Source organism: Strongylocentrotus purpuratus, unplaced genomic scaffold, assembly GCF_000002235.5.
Source record: "Strongylocentrotus purpuratus isolate Spur 01 unplaced genomic scaffold, Spur_5.0 spur5_scaffold_5, whole genome shotgun sequence".
NCBI classification, from domain to species: domain Eukaryota; kingdom Metazoa; phylum Echinodermata; class Echinoidea; order Camarodonta; family Strongylocentrotidae; genus Strongylocentrotus; species Strongylocentrotus purpuratus.
This window is the reverse complement of record NW_022145611.1, coordinates 27,670,162-27,684,368: the sequence shown is the minus strand read 5'-3', so window position 1 is coordinate 27,684,368 and position 14,207 is coordinate 27,670,162. Positions and strand designations below refer to the sequence as shown.

The 14,207-nt window shown below is 36.8% G+C and overlaps 1 protein-coding gene across 1 annotated transcript; it reads left to right on the top strand.

Annotated features, from left to right (window-relative positions):
- Window positions 1–610: 610 nt before the first annotated feature.
- On the top strand, window positions 611–12,363 carry LOC576422 (B-cell lymphoma/leukemia 11A; the record flags this gene model as incomplete). The annotated part of the gene is made up of 2 exons (XM_030999155.1): window positions 611–700; window positions 6,812–12,363. Coding segments are annotated over 2 exons (2,379 nt in total), but the record flags the coding sequence as incomplete, so codon positions are not given.
- Window positions 12,364–14,207: the final 1,844 nt, after the last annotated feature.

Below are 14,207 nucleotides of genomic sequence, written 5' to 3'. Positions count from 1 at the left end.
GAAGAAAGGAAAATTAAGAGTATTCAACACAAATAACCCAAACATTTCTTTGCAAATAGAACAATTCAATAATAGCTGTTCTGAATGTATTTGAGATATCAAAATGCACAATTATTTCCGAGATATGATACTGACCCAGGGCATTGCCTATAGACCTGTATAATGTGGGTTATCTTGTAACAACAAAATTGATATGTGAGCTTTCTAATGGAACAACTAGGTCAAGGATTCCTTGAAACATAAAGTTGATCTGGTCATCTATTTTACCCTAAAGTAAAATATTTCTTTAGTCTTTATAATGAAACTATTATAGCATAATTATTATTTTTGATGATTCAGCTGGCAAGCTAGGCCTTAATCAATACATTTATGTTATGAGACTAAGGGGAAATTCAATTTTTTAGTCTTCTTTCCCATTATTTTTGCTTTTAAATTACCATGAAACTGATACACATATTATCTTGGCTTCTCTGTCATCTTTACATGTGTAGTTTAAAAGGTTAGTGATAGTGGAAACAGGAACACATTTTTTCATCCGTGTACCATATCATTTAATAATGAAAACAATAAAAATAGTAATAATGAGAATAATATTAGAGATAATGATGACAATGATAATAATGATAATAAGGATGGTGATGATGACAATGACGACCACAACCATGACAACGATGATGATGATGATGATGATGATGATGATGATGATGATAATCATATAATATCAAATATATATATTCCAATATTAAATATTAAGTATTCCTTTTCCCAATGTAGATACATTTACACAAGCATTTAGAAAAAATATAACAAATTACACACAAATGTATAACACATACCATTGTGAGGTGAGTGAAGGAGTAGTAAGTCCTGTGTGTTGCTGGTACCGGTTTATATCCATGGTCCAGTCAGACTGTACATGTATATCATGACCTGAATCTGAGGACAAGGTCAGTTAAAGAATCCAGACTGATTACATAACTCTGCAGGATACTATAGGATTACCTCAAGGTTGTGATTACAAGCTAGCTGGTCAGGAGTTTGTATACATTGTCTAGTCTAGCCATTGCAGACCCACATGGTCCAGTCAGACTGTACATGTATATATCATGACCTGAATCTGAGGACAAGGTCATTTGAGTCAAGACTAGAGTCCAGACTGGTTACATAACTCTGCAGGATACTATAGGATTACCTCAAGGTTGTGATTACAAGCTGGTGGTCAGGAGTTTGTATACATTGTCTAGTTTAGCCATTGCAGACCCACATGGTCCAGTCAGATTGTACATGTATCAGCCTTTTCACACACAGCTAAAATTCATCGTATCTAGAGATGATTAGTATAAACGTGTTTAACTCAACAGTTTTAAACATGTTTATAGAAAATTTCCCTTCTGTGAACATCGTTTATACGATGTTGGGATAGATACAAAGTCCCGATTCATACGCCCCTAAAAGCAGGCTGCAGATACGAAGTTCGTATCTAGAGAGCTTGACATTGTGTGAAAGGTTATTCGTGTTTAAACTTGTCTCAGACGTGTTTAAACTGGATGGAGCGTGCGCTTTGATTGATATGACATGACCTTCAATGCGCAATGGCACTACTGCGCATTTTACGAGCAGTAGTTAATCACGAAACGATTAACGATCACACTGAAATTTCTGTGTGTGAATGATGTCGTATGTTCAGGTGATTATTTTAAAACCCTTTAAACTATATCATGTTTATAGAATTTTAGCTGTGTGTGAAAAGGCTGTATATATCATGACCTGAATCTGAGGACAAGGTCATTTGAGCCAAGAGTCCAGACTGATTACATAACTGTGCAGGATACTATAAGATTACCTCAAGGTTGTGATTACAAGCTAGCTGGTCAGGAGTTTGTATACATTGTCTAGTCTAGCCATTGCAGACCCACTTGGATGATTCCCATCAGAGTTCTGCTCTCATGGGTTGCAATTATACAGATTTTGGTTGGAACGGCGAGTATTTTCATATTAAGAGTTGATCTGTATAATATATAAAGAGAGTGGGAGGGAAAATATCAGTTAAGAAGATTTTAAAAAGAGAAGTGGAAAGAGGACCTCAAGAAAAGGGAAAATTGTATACTGGTAAATAGGGAACAGGGCGAGTAGAAGAGAAGGATGCATAAAATATTAAAATGCAAAGAGAAATACAAATAGAGACAAGGAGAGGGGGAGAGAGACAGAGAGAGAGAGAGGGGAAAAAAAAGGTGAGACTATGCATTTTGCATTTTAAATGGGCCTCAATGTACAGACCGGTCTAAGTTGTCCAGTAACTCCTGCCTCTTAGCACTGATGACATAACATAACAAAGTCTGTGTCAAATTATTACAACTTGTCTCAAGGTTTATGACTGTGACTGTTTATCTACTGGTCAAAAATAGAGTGCACTTAGTCTATATCTACAAACTATTTTATGAAACCCTGACCATTGTTGTTTTGTTTTGTTTTTTTTTCATTTTGGTATTTTTTGTTTTACTGAGACTTGAAATCAGGGATTTAATATTATGTTCCTGTTGAGTCATCTTTTTCCGACCTGAAGTTTATTTCCTCATTATTATTAGAGAATTGGTTCACTATGAAGAGATTTGACATTTTATTAATTACAAATTACCTTATTCATGACTATTATCAATAAAGCTGCAACTCTTGTAATTATGACTGCATAGTTTTCCACCAACAGGTGGCGTTCTTCATACTATCAAACTGTATGTTCTAGTTATTGGCAGTGCTTGATCTTGGGCAAGTTTCATCTCATTAGCCCTTTCCTGGACATCTTAATAGTTTGATTAATTCATAGTGATCAAATATAAAGGGATCCAAAATCTTTGAGCCCAATTCATCTCCTGAGGCTATTTTGAGAGGATCCCTCAGGGTCATGAAGAAGTCCAAGCATATTACCTGGTTTGGCCATTAAAGGCCAGTTCAACTTGACCACAGACCAGTTGAAGGTCACATGCACTTTCACTGTGGTGAGCGGTCATCTTGATTCTCATGAGGGTGTTATTGATGCACTATTCTGCATGGGGTCTTTATCAGGAAGTGCATGTACTGTTTTTGCTAATTGTCAGTTCCTGTTAATTTTTAAACAAAGGTTTGCATTCTATTTGTACTTCCATATTCATTTTAAAACCATGCATATTGCATATTCATTTTAAAGCCATGATAAACTGGATTTAAAATCACCTTTGTTGGACTTTCACCGACACATGCAATTGAAGTGACATATTAGTCAATACAGTAACAAAATGGGACTGCACATATTTTGATAAGGAAAACAATATGTTATTCCAACCTTTTCACCCTCTGATATTTCCTTTTTTTCTCTCCATATCACCAAGTCAGTTTACCAAAGAACATGCAACACTAATTCATTAACAGCATGTAAAAGATATATTATAATTATGCTTCCTTTTTGCAATGGATAATTTTTTACATCAAGAGGAGGATTTTGAATATTAATATTTCTGAAAGCTAAGCCGTCATTGACATACTTCTTAATGGATGGCTTATAAATGCAGTGATCGGTAGCCAAGAATGGGCAACTGGTCAGAAATAGAATTCACAACAAGTATTGAGCACTCTACCCTATATCTTATTAGTGTCGCACCAATAAGTCAGAATGAACTTCTCGTTCAGTCCCTCCATTACTGATAGTTTTATTATACTCACTGTCAGTTGTCCAGAAAGCATAATACTCCCTTTGCGTTTAACCAATGGACCATGTGCTGTGGTCAGTTCAGTTTTGAGTGACCTCTATTTCAACTTTACAAAAAAGGAGGTCAGGTTATCAACTTTGTAAAATACAGTGATAAAGAGATTGCTCACTGAAAGAGGCAATCCAGGTGCTAAAGTGGGTCTTTTATGCCTTACATTATTATGTTTGACTGTAAGATATGTTAATACTGAAGTTGATTCTATTGTTTTAGCTCCAAAAACACTCTATTTGTCTCCTTGATAAGTAAAACACCTTTTCCCTTGATTACAAATGAAGCAGCATATATCGTAAGTAAGAACCAAAGATTGTTTGATGTACAAATTAGTAGTTGTTGCTGTGTTGGAGATCCTTGAACAAGCTTAATCAGGAGCTTTACAATTAGATTTAATGAAATGTTAACATCATGTTGATTGAGGAACTGTTACAACTATGTAACACAGAATTGCACTTTCGAAGGAGGTACTAGTAATTAGCAGATGAATGCCTGCATACTGAAACTTGCCATTTTATCTTCTATAATAAAAGCCGTCTCAGACATAGGCCTGTCTAGTCAAGCAATTGTGCGGGTATTCACTTTGACCTTTGTATGACCCAATTTGCTTTCACCCAGAGCATCATTCTAAGCTTCACACCTCGGTGGGAAAAAAAAATCACAATTCAATTTCGCTTTAAACAGCCATAAAACCATACCGCCCTTCTTTACACCTTTATGGTCAATTAAAAGAAGTGGGTCAAGTGAATGAAATGGAGAGATAATGATGGTAGGTTGGGAGGGGGGGGGGGGAGAACTTAAACACAGAAAGACACAGAATGAACAGAGGAAGGGAGAAAGGGGAGCTACAAGGAGAGGAAAATGTGTGTCAACAGTGCTGAACTTGTAGTTTTGGCAGCAGTGATGGTCAAATTAAGAGAGAAGATGGCTATCATTGTAGACCAATGACCAAGGTCGTTTGACCGATTGGACCTTGAGGCCTGGTATTGAAATTAGACCTAATTAGGCTTGCATGCTGCTTGACCTACTTAGCCTTGACGTATACAGATGGAAAACCCATCCTCTTTAGAAAGAGATGTCTTTCTTCAGCCATTTCTTCCATATTAGACGTTTATTCATTGCGGGTTTGTAGAATTGCATGTATAACTCTATTATTGACCTCCTTCCTCATATGAACATTTTGTTGTGTGGCCAGGAAGAGGGTGAAAAGAGGGGGAGCAACTGTAAACCATTTTTAATTATGATAAATTCTAATAAGTTTGAATAAGTTTTTATACAATTTTAATAATTGAATGTATCACTGCACAATTTAGATGATTGCAGGGCCCTCAGGGAGAACAGTATGAATACTGATGAGGCTACCCTGGGTAAACACGACATATTATTATTATTATCATTATTATTATTATTATTATGACATGAACATACTAAAGTGTATTTAGTAGATGAACATGAAGTATGGTCAAAACTTGATAATTTCTAGAAATGTACATCCGATGGCAATGGATCCTCCTACATTCTTCGGCATACCTAAATGACCCATTCTACTCAATACCATAGATCACTTATTAAAAAAATATTATTTTGTTAATTTCACCCACATTCCTTAAAAAGTATATCTTTACTACACCAAGACATAAATGCGTAATGGAATGTTTTCTTTCCACAGTCTTGCCAGGTAGATGTACAAAATCATATCCTCATCTTTCAAATATGTGCCCCTGTGTCCCTAGCAATATAAATAGATATATAATTTAAATGTTAGGAAATGCACATCTAATTCCAAGTTTTTTTTAAAAGAGACATTAATCCGATTAAATGGCCCGATAAGAGCTTTTTTCGTCCTTTTCCGAGTTGACATTTGATTACATGTCATTAATGATCAGTCAGAACTAGGGGATCTGTAATCTGTGGATTTGTACCTGTTTTTTTCTTCTTCTTCTTAATCGTCTAGAGTATTGGAATACGTAATCATTCTACAAACACATTTCTAAATTTCTTGTCCAACAATTATGTGGGAATAATTACAATCTTGGCCTCTTATGAAAAATTGAAAGTAGCGTCTTCTACAAGTTTCTTTCAAAAGTCATAAGAGTGTTGAAGAGAGGTACATTGGAATGGTAGATGTATGTATGTATGATGTATGCATTATTCTGTCTGCAAATAGGAGTTATGGATGCCATACAGAATATTCATGAAGACAGTGAGTCCGTCAAATCCCAGTATATCCCACAGTGTCATATCATTATCCATTGGCAGTAATGCAAAACCACCTCATCTTAGGATGACTTCTAATCAAAAATGGAAGAAAAAAAAACACTCTCTCTTTCCAACCTTAAAGTTTTTATTTCTTTTCATGCGGTCTATGGCTTGCATGTATTAATGAAGCTGTCCCGTTGTTTTCCTTAACCTCTAGAATGATTTCATATTTTGGCTGCGTTGATGACATCCGTTATATGAATTATAAACAGGATTGTATTCATAGATTAGCACTAATTTACGACCCATCCGTCACATGCATTAATTTTTTGTGATTTTCTGTACTTTTTAATGTATATTTTTGTATGAATGTTTTTGGACTGTTGAGGGTGAAGTACAAGATTTTATTAGGATACTACAAGATCTCCCAATTTCTCAAATATTTCCCTCTCAATCTTTATCTCTTTCCCTATCTCTCTCCTGCTCTCTCTCTCTCTCTCTCTCTCTCTCTCTCTCTCTCTAATCCATTTGACTATTTCTCTGACCACTTTCCTGTCTTTTCTATTTATAAGGAGAGAGTTGTTGCTTTAAATTTTTCTACTTTCAAATATAATACTCTGGACTGCAATTAATATCTCTCAACATTTCATTTCAAAAGTCTGTAAATTATGAAATTAAATGGGCAGACATGAAATTCAAATTAATTTGAAGTACTTCATATGCAATGTAGGGCCCTCTCATTATCATTTGATTGATATTGGTCAAATTTTGCGGCAGCTTGGTTTAATATTGAAATAGTGGTATGATCAAATATTGATATTTGATGTGGGTAATGTCAACAAGAATGTTGGAAGGCAATTTATACATGATAATGCTTCATTTGGAGCTGTAAGCAAATGTGCTCAATAATAGTACTAAATGGGTTTTCCCTCTTTTGTTTTCTTATTTTCTTATTTCCAGATCTTCATGCAGCTGAAAAATACATATGTGTGTCTTGCAAGGGCTTGTTCGAGCATGCTGCAACTCTACTGAAACACGCACAGGAAGACCATGGGATGCAGATCTACACATTTCCAAAGGATGAGAGACCGTTCTCAAGATCCCGGTCGGTGTCTGTTGAGTCCGTCTCCCAGGCGGACTCTCTCTCACCCAAAAGCACCACATCTAGCACCAGCAAGCAGCTTATTCCCAAGCCAATGGAGTGTAGTTTACCACATATTATTCACCCTCCACTGGCTCCTATACCAGTGCACAGTCCGCATTCTCACCCTGTGGATGGTCATCCGCCACCGTTTCCAGTCTTAATTCGTCCAACGGGCCCAGATAGGCTGTATTCACCCAGTATGGAGAGGCTCTACCCGCATATGAATCATATTCATCGGAGGGAGTACCATCACATGCATCCTCACGACGGCAGACTTGCAGAGTTACCACCACATATACCTGTCAGCATAGCTGATTTTCACTCTCCACAGCTGCCATTTCCTCCTCCACCGCCACCCCTACCACCACCACACCTGCAACCGCAACATCAACCACCAACAGATTCCAGTGCTGCAAACCGCTTGAAGCTGTTGGCCAACAAAAGCCCACCGCTATCACCACACAGGCGTCTGCCCTACCCAGGCTATCCAACCCGCAGGTATCCATCTTTCTCAGCAAAGGGCAAGTCGTGTGAATTCTGCGGGAAGACGTTCAAGTTCCAGAGCAACCTGGTGGTTCATCGCAGATCTCATACTGGTGAGAAACCCTTTAAGTGTCATCTGTGTGACCATGCTTGCAGCCAAGCCAGCAAGCTAAAGCGACACATGAAGACACATATGAATAAACCACCATCAGCGATGGGATCTGCTCCAGACATGGATGATAAGGATGAAAACAGCAATGAGGATGAAGGGCAGGATGGCTCAATCGGCATGGGTGAGGGGAAGAATATGAGTGATAGCTCCTCCCCAGAAGAAGAAGAGATGGAGGAGGAAGAGGAGGAGGAAGAGGAGGAGGAGGAGGAGGAGAAAGAAGAAGAGGAAGAAGAGGAGGAAGAGCCTGATGTGGCAGATATGGTTGATATAAAGCTCAAGCAACCTAGGAAAGAGGAGCAGGAAGAGATCACTGTGAAATCTGAGGGGGAGGCCAAATCTTCAGAACAAGAACGAGAGTTTGAAGAAGAGAAGTCCAAGGATAGGAGGCCAGCTAGTGCTGATGGTGAACGTCACAAGAACATGAGCAGAGGTAGTCCGAAAGATCACTCCCATCATCCTTCTTCATTGTTATGTGAGATGATGGTCAATTCTGGATTAGATGAAATTCAGCAATACAGCGAAGCTTTCAAGCAAGCCATAGCAGAACGGAATGTAATCTTTAATCCTCGATCATCAAGTGATGTGTCTTCACCCGAGAACCACCATCCACGTAATTCTAACAGCAGGCCTCCATCTAGACCACATGATCACCACAGTCCCATTGAATTGGGTTTGATGGCAATGCGACGAGCAGAGCATACCCTCCTACAAGCCAACCATCATTTACCATCACATGTTATGGTAGAGCGTAGCGCAATGTCCGACTTGGAACTGGTGACCAATCGCATCAAAATGGAGCCAGCACCATCATGGCCACCTTCACCTTTAGCAATACACAGAGAACCACTCATGTCATCACCCGTCCGCTCTGACGCCAGCCCTCTTGGAACACCGAACGGCGGTCCAGCTGCTTTCTTTGCTCAGCGCCGCTTTATGGAATCCAACGGGGCGATGTCGTCCCACGCCATACTGCCGTACACCAGTCCTCCCAACAGGATGAAGCCGCACAGAGCCTCGGAGAAACGAAGCGACACCTGCGAGTACTGTGGCAAGCAGTTCAAGAATTGCAGCAACTTAACCGTTCACCGTCGCTCGCACACTGGAGAGAAGCCCTACAAGTGTCAGCTGTGTTCCTATGCTTGCGCCCAGAGTAGCAAGCTTACACGCCACATGAAGACCCATGGCCATGGTGCCAAAGAAGTCTTCAAGTGTGAGGTCTGCAACATGCCCTTTTCCGTCTACAGCACTCTAGAAAAGCACATGAAGAAAGAGCATTGGGGGGCCATCAAGGGGTTGGCACCTCGCGGCGGTGATGCAGTGGGTTCAAGGATGTACAGCTACAAGGCCAGTCTATCGGGATTGTCCAAGTGACATGGGGTCGTCACTCTAAAAGAACAACCTCAAACCTACAAGACTTGCCTGTCTTGAATGAGAACAGCCACTCAAGGCTGGTTCTTCCTTGCAGCTGATTCCCGTCGTATTCGCTCCATGGAGTGAACATGTCTGTCTAGTTTGAAATGTAAATGTCCCAGAACCTCCGATTTGCAGTAGCGTCTTAGCAACTTGGATAGTGGTGATCAAATTGTCACTCTAATTCCCACATTACAACTCTATAGCCAGCCATGTACTGTCTTCATTACAAAACAGGCAAGTCGTTTTTTTAGCAAGCTTACATTTGCAACGTATTACTGCTCAATGCTATCTCTGTTAAAACCCTTTGCTATCAAATATGAAATATTTGCAATTAAGGGCCGTCAACATAGCTACAAAGTGATATTTGTAGGAAAAACCGTAGTACAAGCTAGACATTTTTTACTGGGGAAGCTGAGTCTGAAATAGAAGAGCAGTTGATATCAAAATGCATATTTCTTCTCCTTGTAAGTTCTCTACTTGGTGCGCTCTTCATGTGCTTTTACATGAAGTGATGGACCTTTCTTCTCTTCATCGAATGAAAAAGAACTAGTAATATCCATTCCAATTCTATCTGGTGTAGGGTTTTATGTATAAAGTAGTGTAGGTAAAGACCTTTTTCTCCTGGTTGTGCACACTCCGAGTGAGCTTTTCGCAATGCAGGACTGAGGATCCCAAATCTTCAAGTGGAACTGTGTGATGTTTACGTTGTTGGCTGCAAATTATAATGAATTATTGTCTAAAAAATATGTCATTCATTGCCAAACTATGAAATATTAGAAATATGAATTAAAGTGAATATTTACAGAGTGACATCTCTCTGATAATGTCTCTGAATTATCATGCTGCACTGAGCTATCCAAAGCACTATATAAATAGATTATTACAGCCTTACAAGATGAAACAAGCAAGAGTGATCATGCTGCTAAAGAAACTATCCAGCTGCAAATAATATATATAGAGATATTTATAATCTGATTCTTAAGAAATATCACAGTGGGAAAGATAGTTTATTATTCATGTATCAATTCCATAATTAATGGACTAAAATTCTAACCTAAGGGAACATAGACATTGTTTGACCCGCTCACAATAGTTCAAGATTATTTAACAGTGGGCAAGCGAGGTTGATATAAAATTAATTTTAATTTTGATATATCCATTTACACACTGTTGAAATCATATTAACAGTTTCAATATCATAATGCGACAGTGAAATATGAAGAAGAAAAAACATTTTCCTTGGTAAAACAACAGTTCAGGATTAAACATTATTGCAGACAAGTTTCTATGAACATGTCCATCAACATTTTATGGTCACACTCCACAATACTAAAAATGGAAATTAATAATGTGTTTTATGGGCTGTTCATGTAATACTTTCTGGTATTGCTCAATGTAAAATATTTACATTGGTCACTCTCAATCTTATACAAAAATAAAATAAAATACAGTTTTCCAGTTTTCAATAGTTCATGTGATTAATCTGATAATAATTACGATAATAAATGCTTGATATTTTGGTCATATTGTGTTGGATACAACACAGATGGTTTAAGTAGCTACTACTATTTGATGTTCCCTGTATGAAATACAATCAGGCTAACTGTAAAAAACAATGCTTCTTATTGTATGCTTCAAATAAGCCTTCAAAGCAAAACTGTGCAGAATAAATATAAATAATAGTACCAATGATATTATCTTTAACATGACTGAAATAAACTAAATTGTGCCTAAAATTTAATGTGGAGCATCTCATTGTATTTGCCCAAATGAATAAAATTCAGTGACCAATTCTTCAAGGTAGATGTATCCAAGTGCCAAAGAAGAATATGATACGTTCGAGTTTTGACAAGGTAAATTGTTCTTTTCTGGAAAGACCTACAGAGTAAAAGATTGTTTGTAATAACGTAATAATAAGAAATATCTGGAATAATTTGAATATTGAATATTGAAGAACAGTGTAGTGAGATATAGGATTGCCACTGGGAAAATAGAACATAGAAATTTAAAGGCCGACTATTCATTGTTGGATGGGTATTTTACTGGTTAGGTTTGCATGCTCTTCAAGAGTACAAGTATGAAAATGAGTGTTATTACAGATTAATTGTTCATTGAGATTTGACAGCTGCCTACGATGCTACAATGGAATACATGAAGTAGCTGGTCTTGCTACCAGACAGGATTCAGTTGTGGAATATTTTTTGAGCCGGATTTCTTTTTTCCATCATTGGGGATGAGGGCTCGAGATATGTCGACAATTGGTTGTAAAGTCACGCTCTACAAGCTGGATACTGCACAAAAGGGAGGAAAACTGTGTAGTCCAGCAAGGAAAACTTAGGATTTGTGAACTTTTCTGATAATTATGGAGAGACCGTGAAGAAAAAGCACTGCCACCATACAGATCCAGAACTATGAAATGAAACTGTAAAATGAACTATGCTAAGTTAAGTATTACTCTCTGGTGGTCCGTAGAGGTAACAAACGGATGTATAGTGTGTGAAAACAGCCGTTATAAAAAAAAAGGTGTTTGTTTGTTTGCGGCTTGCTTAGGAAATGTTGCTATTCAAGATGAAGAGGATGTAGTGCAGAATTCTGAAATCATTTACATTAAGAAAAAATGTGTTTGAAAAACACATGTTTTTTAATTTTATTTTCTCATCAGTTATTATTGTATTTCCCTTTTTTTTTCTTTGATACTATTGTGTGTTTGTAAAAGATGAGAACTTGTGTCAATCCTTCTCTGAAATGTATGTTGTTTTCTAATGGTATGAAGTAAAAAGAGCTTTGTACATGTGGGATTTTTGCAGAGCAAAAAGTTAGGGTGAACGGTTGGTACTCTACTTATGCTGCTTGAAATCCTAAATTTGAAAGACCATCACGTCTGAGAGATTTAAAACTTGTGCAATATTTCTATTTCATTACTTTTTTATTATCATTTTAGTGCTGACATAAGTCAATTGTTTTAATGTGATTTGCTTCGTAGGGGGTGGTCAGCATTTTATTGTGAGGTTTTAATTACTTTTAGTACATGTAATTATGATGCTGTGTGAAATTAGTTTTAGCTGATATGAATCAGGTAGAACCATACAAACCCTGATACAGCATAGTTTCCCTTGTTATCAGTAGGATATATAGGTAATACACTAGAGTAAGCTTTACACCAATTCAATGAACAAACTTTACAATGACATTGTTGAAGAAGATGAAATGCTAAATGAGAAGGTGATATGTCTTTTTTGTTTCTTCTTTTTCTTGAGGTAATAGGTATTGATTATGGGGGATATCTGTACAGAATGTTAGGTAGATAGGACTACAGAGGAGGAATTATATATACCGTAGTTTTCTATCTACCTGTGTGTGTTGTGGGGCCCTAGGAGAAATGTATATAAAAGAGCCCACAAAACACTCACAATTGATATTTACATTGCAGAATTACACTTTTTAAGTGTCACACACAAAACTTGTTTCATTCTTCGGATTCATCAAAAACACACTTTCAATTTTGACGCACAATGCAGTGTTGCAGAATGCACCGCAGGATATAGTAGTAGTACTTTTAAATTTTGGAGATGTGGTATTCACATTTAAAGGTCTACCTATTTTATATCAGCGTCATTCTTGAAAGGCTGCAACACAACATGGACATGTTGTACATTTACAGCACACACTTATGAAGAATGAACAACATGATTGCTAGGTACAATATCTACATTCACAGAAATATTATATATATATATATCTATAAATATATACATTACAGTGACACAATTTATCTGTCTTTTTTATAATAGATTTTTGTTCTTCACTTGACTATTACCCACTCGACACTTTAACACCAGTTTGATTTTTGTTCTTGAAATCTTATGATTGTGAAGCCTGTCTAGAAGTATGATGTGATGTATATGGTTGCATTGAAATTGTGGATGTAAATATTTCAAAAATTAAGAGAAACTACACAAACACTAGGTGAGTATTCTTGAAATATTCTATACAAACAGATTCACTGAAATAGATCAGGTTTGGAAAGATGGGTAGCTGTAGAGGTAAACAACAATCTGTCCAATCCCAAACTGTTTTGAGATCAACTCATCTAAAGAAATTATAAAATACATAGTCTGCATATTGATACATGGCTATATATTTATGCCACAATGTTCTTATGAAATATGTCAAGTTTTATTCTTATCTGTCATGAAAGTAATCAAGTAGCAGGATGATTGGTGTTTGTTATTATTTATCATACTTTGCAGCTTGTGTTATTGGTTAACTGTTGTATTTTCCACTATATATTTCTTTCCAAACACGTGACTCAGTAATAGGGACGAGTGACTCTACGCAGGTTCCTATAAATTGATGCCAGTAGTGTTAACGTTATTGGTTATTATTTCAGTTCTTCGCTTGCATGAAATCTCTATTGTTTAAGCTGGTGTATTATCATCGTGTAGTTATGCTATTATCTGAAATAGATGTACTTTCTTGTGTATAGTGAATGAAATCCCTAGAAATTTATTTTACTTATCCTTGTACTAATTAGATTATTAGCAGCTGATGCAACCCATAGATCACAAACAATATCATCCCATGCTGACTAGAAACTTATTATACTGAAATGTGAAACTTATTTTACCATTTATTTCATCACCCATCCATGCTACTGTTTTTAGCCCATAAGATTCATTTCAATAACTTGTTGTATCTTAAAGATTATTCAAAGAATAATGTTCCCTTAGAATGTCAAAAATCTTGAGCATTTCCATGAATTCACCAACCAATTACTACTTGATTATTATTTGTTTGCATTCATTTCGATAAAGAAAATATGCAATGTACCGTTTCTCATACTTTCACTAAATTCCCCAAAACAGATTAACATGAATATTTTCGTATGGATTGATGGTTGATATTAGCCTAAAAATAATGTGTAGAAATATTCTTTGAAAGGTATTGTGAGTCCCTTTTTCTTAAATGCAAACAAAGATAAGATAGACCTGCACTAAAGTTGTTTCCTATTTGACTGTCAGTTTTGCACATCTCAATTATGTAAATTTTTTGCTATAATAGTTCA